The following is an 18,941-nucleotide window of genomic DNA, read 5'->3' as shown; positions in this document are numbered from 1 at the left end:
CTCCTCCTCTCTTCTCCTGTCAGACCTCCTCCTCCTCTCTCCTCCTGTCAGACCTCCTCCTCCTCTCTCCTCCTGTCAGACCTCCTCCTCCTCCTCCTCCTCCTCCTCTCTCCTCCTGTCAGACCTCCTCCTCCTCTCTCCTCCTGTCAGACCTCCTCCTCCTCTCTCCTCTCCTGTCAGACCTCCTCCTCCTCTCACCTCCTGTCAGACCTCCTCCTCCTCTCTCCTCTCGTGTCAGACCTTCTCTCTTACTCCTCTCCCGCACCAGTGAATTGTTCACTCGTTCATCCAGCCATTCATTTTTCATTGTCCATGGGATCCTTTGCTGTCATTTTCTTAATCATAGTCTCTATAATTGCCCGTCTAATGGACTAACTTTTAATAAATCATACCGTTGGAAGAATCCACCAAGTGGTGAGCTGTTTATTATGATGAAGTTAACGTCAGCCGCAGCAGAGAGCAACAGTACCACCCGCTGGTCGCTCTGGGAACAGCAGAATAATAGCCGCATAGGAGAGAGCTGCTTTGTTAAGCGGAGATTCAGAACTGCTTCATCCCGAAAAGAGTTGATCCCGCACAGCCTTGCTCCTTTTATCATTAGTTACGATTCAGGACGACCCCATAGGCCTATTTAGCCTAATTTGCTTTAGTATCCCACCTACTATTAACCGCTTTTAATTGAAAATATTTTGGGAACTGTTGCTTTTATTTACTTAAAGAATATTGCAATTGGATTGGGAGCATCTTACCGGCGATACATCATAGAAAATGTTGCTTGTAGGTTGTTTAATTAGCCTCCGAATTTATGTAGCGAAATCCAAGCATTAGACTTGTATTATGATCAGTATTATTCGTATTATTAGTAATGATAATAATAATAATAATAATAATAACAATAATAATAATAATAATAATAATAAAACGAAATAATAATATCGATATGACAAATAATTATTGAATGTGGACAGTGAATCACAAAATCACAAACAATAATAATTTATGATTTCTGTTATTTTTTGTATTAATATTAGTTTTTACATTACATGCTTTTACATTATTGATATTGTCTATTGTCTGTCAGTGGTTTATTACTCTGGAGCTAAGCTCTGCATTTGTTGATATTCAGAACAGGTACACAGTGACACCTATAGACTTATCATTAAACTACACCCGTTTGGCTACAAACTACAAAAGGCTGTTCATCAATTACTATTTTTATTGTATATTTATTTATTAATGTAACTAAGAATACCATAACTAATAAGCACTATACTATGGAACAATATGGATATCATCATTCAACACGACTAAATTAAGGTAATGGCACATGGTTCAAAATAAATCGGACAATCACAGTGATACATTTGAGAGGTAGTTTCAAACAAAATTCAGTTTTCACATTTAATTAAAGTAGGGCTGGGAAAGTTAACACGTTCTTATTTTAACGTGATTTATACAAATTGCACGTTCTCTTTATTTATTTGTTTCTTTACCCACAGAATGTCAACATTCATATCAGAAATCATTTTTGTTTGGAGTTCCTCTTACTTTACATTAAATTACACTTACAGAAAGTGACTGATTACAATTGTAAGTGACAGCCTGTTTACAATTCCCAAACCTGTGGTGTTCCATACATTTCATAATCAACCCACTCTGAGTGAGTCAATAAAACTCCCTCAAGATCACTTGGTCTAGTTTTTGCTTATTAAGTACATTTGGTATGAATAATAATGTTTCATTCCATTTGATAATCTCCTTTTACTTCAATTGGAGTGGATTTAAAATATAATCATAAAAATGTGATTAATCGCGAGTTTACTCACCAATACTCTGCCATTAATCGCAATTAAAACTTTAATCTTGGCGAAGCCCTAAGTTAAAGAGATATGGAGAGAGTGATAACATCAGAAACATTACAAACAAGTGCTTTGGTGAAAGCTAAACTAAAAAGGTATATAAGATTGATTTCCTCCATACTTTTTGTATCTTTATGTGCCACATTGCGATTCCCTCGGTTCAAGAGGACCAGAGCCCACACCCCTTTAGGACTCAGTAGAACCTCAGAAACCAAAAGAAGATGGTAGACTACCTAATTGATCGCAAATATTGGGGAAAGCGAAACAAAGAGGCCAGGTGAGCTGAGGGAAGAAGCTAAAAAAGTATATATATATCCATAAACACCCCATTGTGCCTCACTTCCATTCATGCATATAGAATCACACGATCACCAGCATTCTGTTCAAACTGCATAAGCCTCCCATTGCCGTCTCTGTCCTCTGAAATGGGACTGGACTCTCATGTCTCTTCAGTTAAGAAGATGCAGGTGCTTTTGAAAGATACAGCACCTGTGATTGATACAAATACAAATCATCCCAAAAAGGATGTTTGATGCTGAGGAATTACACTCTTACATCATATTCACTCAAAATCTCCTATTGAAAGTTTATGAAAGTAATCTTTGTTCCATGTTGAGATCCGAGAGCAGCTTATTTTAACATTGTCCTGAAAAAACAAGATATTAAGATTTACTATGATGTAGAACTCAGAACACAGCATACTAATATAATGGTTGTCTTACTGACGATTATGCTCTCTTCATTTTAGATCCACTCTGGATTAACAGGAAGTTAGTTGGCATGGCAACGTTAGTCATCTTCCTGTTGGCTGCTGAATGCCTTCAAACTAATCCTGCCATGCGCTTCCAAAATGTTGTCTTTTCTCTTGAGAAGAAAGAGAAGAGACAGCTGTGTTGCAGATTACATTTAAAGCTTTCAATATTGTTAGTGGCATGAAACTCAGTGGAAGCCAGATTCTAAGCATAGTCCACTTTATTTTCCTACCCTGTAGGCCTACATAATATGTGATAATACTAATACTTCTGTAAAGCCGGTTGTTATTTTGATATTTCCCCCTGATTTAATAAAAATAATTTCTCTGACAAGATAAGCAGATCTCGAAACAGTGAGCTAGACTGGTGTGAGGTAAACTAGACTGCTGCGTTACCGCCACCGTGTGGATACAAAGTAGATTTAAGTATAATTTAACCCACAAACGTGTCGACAACTATACATTTAAAAATTAATCCAATGAGTTGGACGCATGAGAGTTTAGGAATAGTCCGTCTCATCTCTTCTTTTGTTTAGGTAGTCCTCCTTTATTTGTAGTGGTGCTACAGTCACACATTTTATTAGATTCGATTTTCTCAACATAGGCCTATTATGCTGGAGGAAAAACTGTCTATAATGCATGTTTGAGGGCCATTTACTAAATATTTAATCTGTCAATGTTTTTTTTCTTATTTTTGTAGAAGAAGTGTCACATGAGTGTCCTTGAGAATATTTTTGAATTCGGTTAAGACAGGCTATTAAGACCAAAGTGTACGTTTAAGGTAGGCTACTATTCATTAGCACTATTAATTAGGTACAATGTCTCATTAATTGCATCCCTTAAATGTTTTGAGTTCGACGTACAATTCACATTATACCATAACGAAGACGACGTTATGTTTTTTTATTTTTATAAATTTGCTCATTTTTATAGCATTATAGTCTATATTGGAGTGTAACTGGAGTGTAACATTCTGACTCTTATCAGGGTCCTTCATAACAGAATGATGAATTCAGATGAATTCATTAGAAAATCGAATTTCTTTAACAATGATAAAATCGAGGAAACCGAACGGACAAATCAAACAAATGTTAAACTCCAGATAAGAGGTTCTCTGTTCATTCCCGCTCTGGCTCTCATTGCTTAGTATTGTAATAGTTCACTATAAATTGCTCGCTGCAACGGCTATCATTGCAGTACTATTTCTGATCAGAGTTATAGAAGGCAAGGCCTATAGTAGGCTACTATATCAGTTCAGATTTATAAAAGGCCTATTGTAATATAACAGACCAGGGTTATAGATGGCCTCTATATTTCCTATATATTTAATATATCAGAGTTATAGAAGGCCTATATATTCCACTGCGCTAGTGATGCCAAAGCTGCCTGTTGTTTAATGTATCATTGTTTTTTAATCAGGCAATGCCACGTCCCCTACAGGGTCCTACATGGTCCTTCTCTGTCACAGTGTGAAATATGTTGCTAAAGTCAAAGCTAACTAATGTTTTGTTTTTTAAATCGAGTATTAAACATCTTTATCGACAGTGATGTATAATAGCTTTTATAAGACCCCGGGTGGCTCCCAGTGTACATACACCAAACTAAAAGGTAAGATCATTAATGAAGATCATTGATACTTTACTCGTTGTGGTCGGAGCTAAACCGAGTTAGCCTAGCTGGGACTGAGTTGTAATGTTGAGCTCTGTTTATATATTTTATATAATCGTTTATATTTAATATGATGATATTAAGTCTCTACCTGCTTGATCATCCGGCGAAAACGTTAAGAGTGGTTATACTATTGATAGCTAGTCATTGTTCTCTTTATTAATAATTGTCCTGATGAGTAATCTTTTCATAGTTGGTAATCTAGTAATAGTAATCTAGTCACAGTAATCTAGTCATCGTTATTAATCTATTCAGAGTAAATCATCTAGTCAAAATTGGTAATCTAGTCATAGTAAGCAATCTAGTCATAGTTAGTATCTAGTCATAGTAAGCAATCTAGTCATAGTTAGTATCTAGTCATAATAAGTAATCTAGTCATGGTTAGTAATCTACTAATTAGTAATCTAGTCATAGTTAGTAATCTAGTCAAAGTAAGTAATCTAGTTACCGTAAGTAATCTAGTTATAGTTATTATAAGTAATACAGTCGTAGTATTTTATGTAGTCATTGTAAATTAAATAGTCATAGTAAGTAATCTAGTGATAAGGTAGTAGCGTTGTACCAAGTCATCTAGTGATCTAGTGAAATACTTAGTTATCTGGTAATATTAAGTAATTTAGCAATAGTGAACAATCTAGTGGAAGTAAATAATCAAGTTATGGACTAACTAAGTGATGTGCTATGAAATTAATATGAGAAATTGTGTACTGTTAGTCATTTAATGCATATTGTTAGTTTTTGGGAGTATTGTATTTGTAGTATTGATTTAGTATTGTGTATTTCAAATTGAGTTAGTATTGTGTTTATATGTATTTTGTTGGTATCGGTCATGAGTATTTCTTTTTATTGTGTATGTGGCATCGTGTTTGTTGGTATTGTGTTACAACGAAACTAACGGCCAATAGGGACATTCTGGTCTATAGTGTTGTGTCTTAAGTTTTGTTAGGATTTGAACGGTAATCATCATGTTTCTCTCAGCAGGGGGTCAAGCCAAGGATTGGAAACCTGGTTAGTATTGTTTTATAGTATTGTGTGGTAGTGTTGAGACATAATGTGTTAATGTAATCATCATGTATCTCAGCGGGGGTCAGCCCAAGGCGTGGGGGTGTGCACGGGTACACGTGCAACCTGTTAGTAAATCATAACCATTTAGGAAAAATCAGTAAACGAAAACCGTTAAAAAAAAGAAAGAAAGTGCAGCGTTTTTTTTTTGAGAAAGTGAAATGTACAATGTGTGGTACATTTGGGTTTTTAAAACAGCACATGGTCGCTTTATAAAACATAGTTGTATCTGTCTTTCATTTGAGTGGCGGCAGTGATGCAGACGAATCTTTCTGAAAAGCGTCTGCACCCTCCCTTGATCGTATAGGGGGATTATTTGTTTATCAACACAGTGGATGCGCGCGCAAAATGATCGCAAAAATAAAATTTGTTTGACCGGTTGGTTATCTCTGTGTGGTTAATTTGCAGTTGCGGTGTTAATTAGCGATATTGTCAGCTTACTTTTACATTAAACTGTAATCAGAAAACTCGGTTATATGCCATAGACCCGATAGTATCTGTGGTATAAAGGCTGGGACGAATTTCAAATTATAAATATTTACACTTTATTTTGAAAGTATAGACCGTCGCGATTCCCATTGAAACGAATGGCGCAGTGATTATTCTTTAAAACGAGAGCTGATAAATTGTGAAAAATTAATTAAACTGTAATATGACAACGCGCTTATATGCTATAGAGCAGGGATGGGCAACTGGCGGCCCGCATCCTCACTCAGTCAGGCCCGCACATAATTAAAATATATCCAAAAAATAAATAAAAAATTGATCGAGTTACAGAAAACTCGGTCAAGAAAGATGAGAAGAATTCATAGAATTCAAAGGCAAACCCATGCGTCTAGTTTGCTTAGAAACGATATCAGTCATTAAAGATATCCACTTAAGTCGCCACTACAACTACTACAACTGTAATGAATATCATGCTTTTTGGGTTTGAGTTCATTGAGTTGTTGCACTCAATGTTGGGCCACTGTTTTTCAGTTTTGTGACATCATTGACTGATGATGTATGTGACGTGAGCCCTTTGCACTGATAAAAATACTACCCATTCATGTGGCTGTTTGAGCATGGAAAACATGAAATTAATGTATGTTGGTTCAATTAAAATACCGTACATAGGTTATGTTTCTGGAAGATTTTTTAGTTAGTGGCCATCCTCAAAATGCACCAGAATACAGGAAATCATATCTACCAAATACAAAATTGTGTAGCTTCTCTCAGCTCACGTTTAGTTGAAGTGTGCAGTCATGTGGCCCTCTGATGGTTATGATGAAAAATGATGCCCTCTTTATCATGAAAGTTGCCCATCCCTGCCCTAGAGTATCTGGTATAAAGGCTGGGACGAATTTTGAATTATAGGTACAAACCATAACGTTAGCTCTCTTGCTCATAGCTCAGCGGAGTAGAATACCTCCCGTTGCCAAGTCGTAGCTGAGGTCCGTCCTATTTATGTGAAAACGTTATATTTGGATGGTAAAACGCATGAAATAAATACGCAATAATTATAAATGAATGATCTTAATTTATTTTCTTTGGCAATTGACCATGGTATAAGCGGGATAATGCCCTTCGAGGTGTCGAAAAATGTAATAAGCATGCAATACGAATAAGAAAAAGCATAATTATTAAAGTATTTGAATTGTTTTATTATGTTGGCAAGCAAGAAGTAGAAAAAGTGGGATAATCAGTCTTATTAAAATGGTTTGTGCAACCAAACGCACAACAAAACATGATTGCGCCTCTTGTCGCTCTCGTCTCTTTCTGCATATGCCATGCGCGTAGAGCGGGGAGTGACGTAGAGTGATAATCCCTCGATAGCGCGACTGCGGTCCACTTTAAAAAATAATAAAAGATAATTATTAATAAAAAAACGGTCAACTGTGTACACAAAAAACGGGGTTGTGTAACCGTTTAAATTTTTTTGTAACCGTTCACACCACTGGGAAGTGGGAACCCATTTGTAATGTGCTAGTGAGATTGTGTTGTAGATTTGTGATGTAGGAAGTGTGTTCTATTGTTGGATAGAAAGGTTTAGATGTAATCATCATGTGTTCCTCAGCGGGGGGTCAGGCTTGTGGTCCCGCGATGGAGGAGAAGGCTGAGCGGACCCAGACTACCCACTACATGGAGCTGGGCAGCTACCAGTACTGGCCAGTCCTGGTTCCCCGGGGGATACGCCTGTACACCTACGAGCAGATCCCCGCGTTCCTCCGGGAGAACCCCTACATCACAGATGGGTACCGGGCATACCTGCCCTCCAGACTCTGCATCAAGAGGTCAGCCGCTGCTACAGCCAATCAGAGGCCAACACACTACATCCAACCAGACCCCAACAAACTACAGCCAACCAGACCCCACTGGGACAAAAATTCAGCCCTGGCTTTTTCTATCCAAACCAGCCAACTACATTATCAGCAGACACTACATAGAAGTCCACAAATCTCGCAGCATCTCCTCTCATGCATACTACAAAGGAGTCATATTCCTTGATAGCAGTTAACAAATAAGGCACGTAACTATGAACTCAAGGACTAAAATTGACAGCTATAGCAATCAATCAATCAGTCTTTATTCATTATAGTGTCAAATCACAACAGAAGTTTTGTCATGACTAGGGGTGGGACGAGACTAAGGGGAAGAACCCTCATGCTACCCTTTCAGTTTCTAGTCTGTGACTGTGAAAATCTTTTGGTGTAAGCCCAGCATTAGTTAAAACCAGACTCGGACAATAATAACAAAATATCCTGACAAATAATCTAAAAAGAAACATATTACAGACAGTAGCAGCATTAGAGCTGAAACTCATTTGTTTTAACAGTGACTCAGGTCATTATGAAACCATGAATAGAGAATTGAAAACATAATAATTATCTATAGCTGTGTGAAAAAGTCTAAGACATGACTTACAGGTCTTGATATGCATTCTCATATACGTGTATGTGCACATGTATATATTGCCCTACTTCCTCGTCCGCAGCCAGCCAGCTACACTCCTTACCAAATTCATAACCTGCAAGAAACAGTAAACCGAACTTGTACTCAGTATCTGTGTACTGACAAGTATATGTAGCCTTTTTGTTGTTTCACTTAGTGAACAAATGTATCTGTCATGAAGGATGACTTAAATCTCAAAAGAGCCCTACGGCCTACCTGCATAACTTTTGGAAATAATCATAACCTTTTGTTTCAATCTGAGACAAAACAAGTTGCATAATTTACTCAAAGTCAAGACTCAAGCTAGCCCGATTCTAAACACTAGCAAGCCCCATCCTAAACACTAGCCCTCTATGGGACCTGTTATGTCTGTGTGTGTCTCTCTCTCTCTCTCTCTCTCTCTCTCTCTCTCTCTCTCTCTCTCTCTCTCTCTCTCTCTCTCTCTCTCTCTCTCTCTCTCTCTCTCTCTCTCTCTCTCTCTCTCTCTCTCTCTCTCTCTCTCTCTCTCTCTCTCTCTCTCTCTCTCTCTCTCTCTCTCTCTCTCTCTCTCTCTCTCTCTCTCTCTTATTTATATATATTTAGTTATAGAAGAACTTCTAGCAGGAAAACCAGTTTGACAGGAGATGATGGTATCAGAGAATATAAAGAGACATTTATGAATGACCAATTGTCCTTTTATCACACATATAGTATGTTTCTTCACATAAACCTTTAAACATACACATTGCATTCCTCTCACCACATGAACTAGTTATCACCTCAGTAATAAATAAATAAATTAAACTAATTATTTCCTATAGGTTTACTTGTATTTTGTGCTCAAATTCAAAGTATCGCATCTGTATTCACAATACAGCTTGATTCTGCATCTCTATTTACAGCTCATTAGTCCATGTCAATGTTTACTGTTGCTATGGCAACAAGAGACTGCTGACGTCATCATGAACAATAATAACCCATAATATCACAATTCGGGATATATTTAAACAAAATCAACCACAACAGTCACAGCCCTTCAAGTCTGGGCTAATATGTTGTCACAAATATGCAGTTAATTAGGTCACATCACATTCAATGTAAAAACGTTTTCTACTTTGTCTCAAAATGTAGCCTAGCTAGCCCCAGGCTAACGTTATTACCATATATGCCTCCACTCGCACGTCTCCCGGCGCAGCAGCACCTGCTTGGGTGGTGACCCCGGCACCACCCCAGCAGCTTCCACCTCCAGAGACTTCAGCTTTTTAAGTCGCAGTTTTTCAGCGCCAACCGGGCGTTTCTTACGCTTATCCATTTTCAGCTCCGTCCCGCGACTCCAGCCCATGCCATGAGGTCCAGCCCACCCTGGTTTGTGTTGTGATTGACAGCATTGTCAGGGCTCTTTGAGCCTGTCAGCCCATGATTGACTGACAATGACAAACAAAGACCAATAATATGTGTTGATGCTGGCAACAACACCCTGCTATCCCTCTGTAGCCAATTGGCCGGCCCAATTGGAGGGAATTTAGAGAGAGAAAAAAAAAAACACATAGCGGACCTCAACGGCCCACCGGGACGATGCCCGGTATGCCAGATGGCCAGTCCACCCCTGGGTGGCGCTGTACCCATTAAAACTAGGGGTAATAGAGCCACCGGCTGACCTCTTTAGGTCACTAGCAACAACAAACTCAGGCGGCATTCGAGAAAGATGTTTTCAGAAGACAGCTGTCAGTTGACTTTGGGTCCATGCCATTTCTCTGACGCTCCATTGTTCCGACCTCTCGGTCGTATGCGGCTCCTCCGGCGGCGGCCGAGCAACTCCTCCGGGAGTCTGCACAGGCAACAATCCCTTTCTCCTCCATGTCGCGTTTCAATCTGTACTTCAGAGAGTCAAAGCCAAAGTTCCTTTCCCCAAATTCCTTCCCCACCATGGCCGAGATAACCCCCACTACGATTATTTACTAGTTGCTGAAGTACCAGAGAGTCTGAGAACCCGACGCAGTCTAATATCAGAGAATATCCCTGTTTGGCCGTGGCGCAATGAATGAATAACGATTGTGAACACGTCGGAAGAAAAAAACATTTATTTTGACAGATGTGCCTGAAGTTACTACTTTACAACCTTGTTGATGACCAACATTTAGAAAAACATGTACTTTTAATTCAGCCAACCGTAGGTGAGGAGCACAGGGTCTGTTTAGTTCGTAATGAAGCGATTCTTGACAGACTGGGTACTTTATTCGTAGTTCACCTAACTTTACAGTACACGTTTGCACAGACACAACCGGACTCGTTCATTCACTAAACTGACACATGCAACTGCTTGCTTTCATCGCTCGTCCACTCACTCGCATACGTCACTCACACACACACTGCCATTCTCGTGCACACACATACGCTACTCTCGTAACAGAAGCGTATTGTGTACTGTATGCATGTTGATGCTGATAGACTTCTTATAGGGTAACTACATTCGCACGACACCGGCTTCCACCATCTTCTTGGCCACCTTTTTAAATAAATCGGCGTTTCTCGTTTTCCGAAGGCGACAACAACACGACTATCGTCTCCTTATACTTCCGGCTCACGGCCCCGGGAAAAGATCTTGAGCAAGCGCAGAACGCCAAAAATCAGATTCCAATTTGATTGATCGTATACATGCACGCTTAATGTGACTATCAATCGAATAATCTAGGGGTTGTAATCCGACTAGGAGTAAACCGATTCGATTTTAGTAAGAATAAGGTGTATACATGCATCCTAATAATCCAATCATTGTCGGACTAAGCCAATAATTCGATTTTCTTGAGTGTCATGTAAACGCACTGATTGCTTGCCTGTCCAATAGTAATTAGGAGCAAGGAGGGGCCATCAGGCCTGTCACTCAAACCTCTGCGTGAGTCCTGAGGAGATTTGATTCATGATGTATAGTCGAGCTGGCTTTGACTGTAAGGTTGATGCATGTGTGTGTGTCTGTGTGTGTGTGTGTGTGTGTGTGAGACGTAAAAGTTATGAAGTCAATTAGGTCGCATTCAGGTGTTTATGGTGCTTACCATTTCTGTGGCAATTCACGTTTTGGGCGGGTTTTTGGTTGGTTGGGTGATTTTTAGTCTATAGTTGAGCTGGAAATTGCCAACAGAACAGCTCAGCTATTCTATATTTTATCTCAAATGTATTCAAACTTGTTCACAATAGCTATTTGTTTAACTCTTCACTTTATTTGCTTCCAACCACTTTAAATGTTTTAAATGGTTTGCTACATGTTACATTGCTCTGTTCAAATCCCTTCATTTGATTTAAACCATTTAAAATTTCTTTACATCTTAAACATACTAAAACATATTTTAAACCTCATTTTGCACTACAGCACTCACTGCATTTTCTGCAGAAAATGCATTTTCTAGTTCTACATCCTGTCTAATGTTTCTTTTCCTTCCAGCCTCTTCATCCTGTCCAATGAGACGGTGAACATGTGGAGCCACCTGCTGGGCTTCCTGCTCTTCTTCCTGCTGGGGGCCTACAACATGGCTGCCGTGCTGCCGGCTATCGGAGCGTCCAGGGAAGACTTCGTCATCTACTGCATCTGCATCTTTTGCTTCCAGGTGACCCAATGAGATGAGACGCTTGGCTCCGTTAACCAATCACAACAAACTGCTGTAATCTGTTGTGGCTTCAACCTTGTTTGCTAGGCTAAAGGCTCAACTTGAGTTACATCTCTTCCAGCTGTGTATGCTAGGCTAAAGGCTACACTATGGTAATCTATCCTAGATATGAATGCTAGGCTAAAGGCTATACTATTGTAATCTCTCCTAGCTGTGTATGCTAGGTTAGATGCCTAACTTTATTGTCATCTTTCCTAGCTGTGTATGCTATGCTCGGTTGGCTACCACGTGTTCTGCTGTCATCGCTCGGAGAAGACGAGCCGCCGCTGGATGGCATTGGACTACGCCGGCTTGTCCATCGGCATTCTGGGATGCTACGTCCCGGGAGTCTTCTACGCTTTCTATTGCAATAACGTAAGCTAGGCTACATGCCCATAACTATAGCATGTGATAGGCAATAAGCCTATAGCTATAACACTCGCCGGCTGTTCTACTAGCTAGGGCTGGGCGTTATGGACCAAAACCTCATATCTTGATATTTTCAAGTAGAATGTCGCCATTTGTTGACGCCTTAACAAAATTGCCGTTGTCGCGCTCCAACTGGTCATTCTATATCGGTGGCGCCGCTGTGCTTTAATTTCCTGCCCGCCTGCGTTGCTATGCTCTTTAACTTGCCTTGCTGATTGCAAACTCAATCCTAAATTTGGGATTAAACAAAACACCTGATTCTGTAAGTCATCAGACAGCTTATACCCAAACCATTTCCAAACTATGGTGCCATTTGTCTTCTTCTTACGTACAAGCTCCTCTGTGCCGCGTTTGACGGACTCCGAAGGGGAGTCCGTGTTTTTTCGCTCCGAAGGGGATTTTAAAAAGTGACGTGCGTGGAAGGGCAGGGCCGGGGCAGAGTGTGTGTGAGCCGGATGCAGAGCGGGAAGAAGAGAGATAAGCAGAGTGAGGAAATAGCAGGCGGCAGGTGCGGCTCTAAACGGCTGTTATTACGAGCAAATGCGCTCCACTCCAGTCTACTAACTACATCGATGTTGATGCTAGCATCTCGTTCCATATCTTGTTTGAAAAATATTGATATACCGCCAAGCCCTACTATTATCCTTTAGCTATAACATGATATGAATATCTATATGGATGATAATGTGTTGATAAGTATGTAATGTTTGCATACTTGTGTATATTAACAGACTAGCAGTTGTCTTAGCCCTCATGGAAGCCATGATGTATGGTAATAAGTATATAATGTGATCATATTGTTATGTTACAATACTGGCGTCAAGTTTACCGGCTGGCAGTGCTAGCATGAATGCTGGCCATGTCGTATGCATACTTTCTGTTAATAACTATACAATGTTTTCATTATTTGTGTTCTTATTCCCAGTACTGGCGTCAGGTGTACCTGCTGGCGGTCCTCGCCCTCATGCTGGCCGTGTTCTTCGCCCAGATCCACCCTCTGTACCTCAGTCAGCCCTGGAGGAAGCTCCGCTCCCTCATAGTCTGCTCTCTGGCCGCATACGGCCTCTTACCCACAATGCACTGGGTCTGGATCAGTGGAGGCTTCTCCTCTGAGCCCACACAGGTCAACACGCTACCCAGCATGCAACACTTCCCCAGCACGGCACAACACTATATGGCATTTATTAATGTTATTAAGATGATGCTAATATCACGGTTGAACATGAACAACATCATTCAATAACTTAATGGTGAATGTTTTTATCCTGTTTACAGCTCTTCCTGCCCCGGGTTCTAGGGATGTACCTACTGGCTGCTCTGGCATTTCTCTTCTACGTCTCAAAAGTTCCTGAACGCTACTTCCCAGGTCACAACCCCTCTGTCTTCTATAATACTCCTATCTCCTCCTGTCTGCAACATCACTCCTCTCCTCCTATCTGTAACGTCACTCCTCCCCTCTCCGCCTGTCTGTTCCATCACTCTTCCTCCTCGCCAACTCTCTCCTCTCCGCTTTGTTCCTGTCTGTAATGTTAATCCTCCTCTCCTTTTTCAGCTCTTGTCTGTGAAAAAGTGATGTCATGCGTCGGTGTTGTCATGTGTCACTGAGTTCATGTGTCGCTGAGGTCATGTGTCGCTAAGGTCATGTGTTGCTGATGTCATTTGACTACAGGCCAGCTGAACTACCTGGGCTCCAGCCACCAGGTGTGGCACCTCCTGCTGGTCCTGATGTTTTACTGGTGGCACCAGACCTGCAACCTCATCATGGCCTACAGACACAGCCAGCCCTGCCCCGGAGCCCCCCAACAGGCCTAGTAGGGTCCTGCCCTGAGCCCCCCCAACAGGCCTAGTAGGGTCCTGCCCTGAGCCCCCCCAACAGGCCTAGTAGGGTCCTGCCCTGAGCCCCCCCAACAGGCCTAGTAGGGTCCTGCCCTGAGCCCCAAAACAGGCCTAGTAGGGTCCTGCCTGAGCCCCCCAGCAGGCCTAGTAGGGTCCTGCCCTGAGCCCCCCAGCAGGCCTAGTAGGGTCCTGCCTGAGCCCCCCAGCAGGCCTAGTAGGGTCCTGCCTGAGCCCCCCAGCAGGCCTAGTAGGGTCCTGCCTGAGCCCCCCAGCAGGCCTAGTAGGGTCCTTCCTGAGCCCCCCAGCAGGCCTAGTAGGGTCCTGCCTGAGCCCCCCAGCAGGCCTAGTAGGGTCCTGCCCTGAGCCCCAAAACAGGCCTAGAATATTCTGGGTTGGACTGGACTAGACCCAGGACAGTCTGATTTATAAGATGGAATAGTATAAATTCAGATTATACTGATTATACTGTCTGTTCCTGGCCTAACATGCTTTTAGACGAGCAAATCAACGTAGCTCAGCTGCCAAGCCACCAAGTATTATTGATTTGTGCTGATAAGAACCCTGTGTGTTACGATAATGGTTCGTTTTTATTAAGTGCCTACTTGTAGCACATTGAGTCACTCCTGATCCTGCTATTGGCCATCAGTTGGGACCTTGACAAACAGATCTTGGGTCCAACCGAGGCCCCTTGGAGAGGGCGTTGTAATGTTAGGACGTTACTCCATGAATGTAGTGGTCTGACCCTGGAGCGTCTCCATCTCAACCATGTGTTGGGACGCTCGAGTCCAATAACTGGAGAATAAAGCACTTTCTTTTTTTATCTCAAATGGTATCCAATGTGAGGGATTTTTCAGAGCATACTCTCCCCCCCCCCCCCCCCCCACCCCCACGCGCTGCCAGCCACTGCCCCCGTACACACTACACTTCTGTTCCAAGGCGTTGCAGGCGGCGCTTGGGATTCAACAAGTTTTTATCCAACAGTCGTAGGGCGACGGGCACGTCCTGTGGGCTTTGGGTGCATGGCAGCGAGTGACCCCGCGCCCCACATGACGGCTGTGTGCATCAAGCTTTATTCACACATTCATTATTTAAATTGTCTAAAGGTATTCATGTTCATTTCATTTCGATTTTTTGTCTGATGGTCGCGCTGAGGTCCTCAAAACTTCCAGGGGTCAGCATTAAATGACCGTCATATGTATGTAAGATAATTATATGATACATATGCAGCCAGAGGGTTTGAAAAAAATACAAAGGTTATTTTTGAGATAATCGCGAATGATCAGTGGTCGATATATCCAAAAGCAAATCTTTTTCCCTCTTTTGAACTGGTTTTAGTTTTAAATGTTATTTAAATAGTGTACAATGTTATCTAAATGGTTGACTGTACTGTGTTGCATTGTGAGTTTGTTTAGCTGTAGTGTCTTGCACCTCCGGAACAATCTTCTAATAAAAGAGACATCGAAACAAAAACAAGTATAAATATAACCGCAAGCGGTGATTAACGGGGTCCGAGCAAAATTAAAAGTCAAGAACACACTAATGGAAGATGTATAAATATAAAATTGTTCCACTTATAAACCTGAACTGCTGCCTCATTCACATGGTCAAAATGTCTATTGATAAGCACGCAACATCCAGAAAACTCAAAGCACATATAAATTAAGGGCTTTCTTCAAAGCATATACCTGAAAAATCTTTGAAATTCTGGGGAAATTAAACAATTATTCAAGAACACTAACGGAAGAAATATAATATGACAGTTAATTATGAAGGAAAAATGGTTAACGAAGAAGTTCCCCTTAATGCCATACTGTGTCTTGGCAGTCAGATTCTTGAACATGACAGAATGTCATGTTCAAGAATCAGCTTGTTCATAATGCTCTAATCAGGATTCGAAATCTCATCCTAAGGATCACCAGTACACGGCATTATCCCGTTGAGCCACTGACATTCCTGGACTGTATGAAGCCTCATTCACATGGTGAAAATGTCGATTGATAAGCACACATCAAAAAAACTCCAAACACACATTTCACAAGAGAATTAAGGGCTTTCTTAAAAGAGTACAGATCAGAACATTTGCACTGTTAATGGTATCCACCTCATGATAGCCGTATGGTAGTTATACAATAACAAAATTGTCATATAGGCAAAATGGGTTGAGACTGGACGTTTGGCTTTTCTATGAAATTGTGGGAAAAGTAAAAAAGAAATAGAGCAGAAGACCCGGGTGAAAAATATGCATCTGATTTTCGAGATTAATATGATGAAAGAATTTAGAGTCCAGGTCAATCTAGTAAGGAGAAATAAGGCTAGTTCATAATTTTTTTAAAATAACACCACCTTGGGTGCAGTACCACAATGGGTAGTTGCGGTTATTGGTATCCACCTAAAAATTGTCGTATGTTGTTTTATACATAACAAAATGGGCTAACTGCTCCAACTTTATTGTGAAAGAATTTTGAGTCCAGGTCAATCTGGTGAGGAGAAATAAGCCTAATTTATGATTTTTTACAATAGCGCCACCTTTGGGTGCAGTACCACACATTTGAGTTTATGGGTAGTGGGGGTTATTGGTAGCCTGGTCCTACCAGACCATCGTACTTCATTTCATTTGTACAGAAGGTCTAGAACTGCTGAATTGACAAACGTTCACTCACTTGGAGGCGGGTGTCTGTAGAAGTTTTAAAAATTATTGGATCTGCCATAACCAATCGCATAGTGTTTGGTCGTGACGTATGTCATGCGACGGGACCGGCTCCTTCACCACTAACAGAGCCAGCTGGAAAATCAAACTTTTCCCGAACCCGGTGGGGAGAAGCGCCACAACATCATGGCCACCAACAAAACTCTTGTTCTTGCTCCGGCTTTAATTGATAGATTTTCGGCAGCGATCCCACAACAGACCGAAATTCCGAATAGCTTCTCTCATATCCTTCTCCATTGTCTTCCTCTGACTACAACTGAAACTGGCGCGCAACCTAGATGTCATCGTTCTCAGCCACTCCCTCTGTTCGCTGATTGGACCGCCAGAAATCTGGTTTCCATGGAACGCATTCATATTAAGCAGACCCAGACCTAGTACTGAAGTGTAATAAAAATTTAGCGAAAGTAGGTAGGTGGGCGGTGCCAGGCTAGATTATTGGTAGCCATACCGTGAACATTTCAAGAGTTTTCGATTTACGGTATAGGCTGTGTCACACTAAATTTGTACCGGCTGCCAAATTTGTACCGGGCTCGTCATCCATACGTAATCCACTCCAAATCTGCCTGGCAACAGATGATCGCTTCGTCCGTTGCCTGGCAACGGACGATCGCGTCGAATGACGTGAACATTCGCGAACCTTCTATCTAGCGATCCGTTATCTGTATTGTGCTATTTCGTCCTTGACCTGCTTTAAAGGCCCACTATGCAACTTTTTTAGCCAAAATTACATTAAGTATGCAGGTTGAGAGTTATGCTGATGGTTCTGCATCCATTTCTGGGTCGATTGGTGGGTGTGTCATTTTCCCATGTTGCCTCTACAGTGAAAAAGCGCATATGCAACTTGATCTGCTCGGACTGGGACATTCCGGATGTGACGCAGCGGAAGTATCCTCGAAAATGTAGTCAGATTGTAGTTTCGAAAATGCTTTCCGGCAGACACACACCCAAACATGGCACCGGCTAGATATAAACAGCCAGTTGCGAGGCAATTGTTGCATTCATCATGGATCAATCGACTGATAAGGGACCCAAGAGGCGACTGTCGGTGGAACAAAAGAAGAATGGACCAGAAAAGAGATCAGACACGAGTGAAAGGGGAACTATGCAACTTTTTTGGCTTGATTTACCTTAATATAACAGGCTAGGAGTCATTGCGATGGTTCCATTATACATCTTTGTTCGATTGTTCGTTGTTTCGACTCCCCCTTGCGCATCTTGGCGGAGAAAAGGAATATGTTTCTGCCGGCGACCCGCCGCCCACTCTCGCGGGAGTCTCGGGTCTCGCGAAGTAACGAATTGCTTTACGGCACAGACCCCCAAACACGGAAGGGATTGTTACATTCATCATATATCAGCCGACTAAAAAGAGACGGAGAAACCCAATGTCGGAGGAACAGAAGAAGAGAAAAGGGAGACTGACCCGACAGAGAGGCCAGGACACGAGTAAACGTTGGGCAAGCTTTTCAGGAATAGCGTTGAACTGAAAGAAAAAGAAGACTGCAAATCAGACTCCGATTTGGCCGTGTTGCTTTTGAAATTGAAAGTACCCTTGGGTGAACTTTGACCTCGTGGTATTCTTGATGTTGATAGCCTCTGTACAAATGTGTTTGCTCAACCATTTTGTTGTGAGCCCTGTAAAATTGTTTTCTCGACCGTTTTGTTGTGAGCCCTGTATGTTTCTAGCTTGCTTGTTGGTTGCAACCATATAAACACCTTTGTTTCCATTGCTGTTTGCTTTTCGTCTGTCTCGTCCCCAGATACAGACTGAATCCCCGAATCCAGGTTCTTGTTTATTTAGATTATTATGTTGGCCAACACTCTCACACTGATTGTTCTGTTCAACATAAGATAAAACAATTATAATCTAGGATACAAATTCTCCCCGTCGACTATAAAAAAGGATGGCTTTATGTTTATTGCAATACAAATACACCTTTTTAAAAATGCATAACCTTGCCTACACTTTATGAACATCTACTTCGGACATGGCTCCACGCATTCGCCGGCTTCTTTGAAAACAAATGCACATGGCTCGCGTAGAAGTGCATGGGGAAGGGTCGTCAACGAGTTGTTACGACAGT

General features: G+C 41.5%; 1 protein-coding gene across 3 annotated transcripts; it reads left to right on the top strand.

The window, feature by feature from the left end:
* The first annotated feature begins 3,962 nt into the window (after window positions 1–3,962).
* Window positions 3,963–18,179, top strand: paqr3a (progestin and adipoQ receptor family member IIIa). Of its 3 annotated transcripts, none has more exons than XM_056591713.1 (8): window positions 3,963–4,218; window positions 5,260–5,286; window positions 7,397–7,613; window positions 11,687–11,849; window positions 12,108–12,263; window positions 13,243–13,440; window positions 13,593–13,683; window positions 13,987–18,179. In XM_056591713.1, the coding sequence occupies exons 1-8, from the start codon at window positions 4,158–4,160 to the stop codon at window positions 14,127–14,129; spliced, it is 1,056 nt and encodes a 351-aa protein (XP_056447688.1). In that variant the 5' UTR covers window positions 3,963–4,157; the 3' UTR covers window positions 14,130–18,179. The 3 variants fall into 3 exon arrangements, with proteins under 3 accessions (XP_056447688.1, XP_056447687.1, XP_056447689.1); XM_056591712.1 differs by having other exon boundaries at window positions 3,964–4,218; window positions 5,257–5,286; XM_056591714.1 differs by lacking the exons at window positions 3,963–4,218; window positions 5,260–5,286; window positions 7,397–7,613; window positions 11,687–11,849 and adding an exon at window positions 11,981–12,001.
* Window positions 18,180–18,941: the final 762 nt, after the last annotated feature.

Source organism: Gadus chalcogrammus, chromosome 6 (assembly GCF_026213295.1).
Source record: "Gadus chalcogrammus isolate NIFS_2021 chromosome 6, NIFS_Gcha_1.0, whole genome shotgun sequence".
Lineage (NCBI taxonomy): Eukaryota > Metazoa > Chordata > Actinopteri > Gadiformes > Gadidae > Gadus > Gadus chalcogrammus.
This window is presented reverse-complemented; position numbering and strand designations above follow the sequence as displayed.

What these genes read in the sequence shown, in the direction of transcription:
- paqr3a (XM_056591712.1), top strand. Translation starts at nt 4,158, where the DNA reads ATGTATAATAGCTTTTATAAGACCCCGGGTGGCTCCCAGTGTACATAC. An exon ending in TACATACACCAAACTAAAAG is followed by an intron (nt 4,219 to 5,256) that starts GTAAGATCATTA and finishes TGTTTCTCTCAG; the next exon opens with CAGGGGGTCAAGCCAAGGAT. An exon ending in TCCAGACTCTGCATCAAGAG is followed by an intron (nt 7,614 to 11,686) that starts GTCAGCCGCTGC and finishes TTTTCCTTCCAG; the next exon opens with CCTCTTCATCCTGTCCAATG.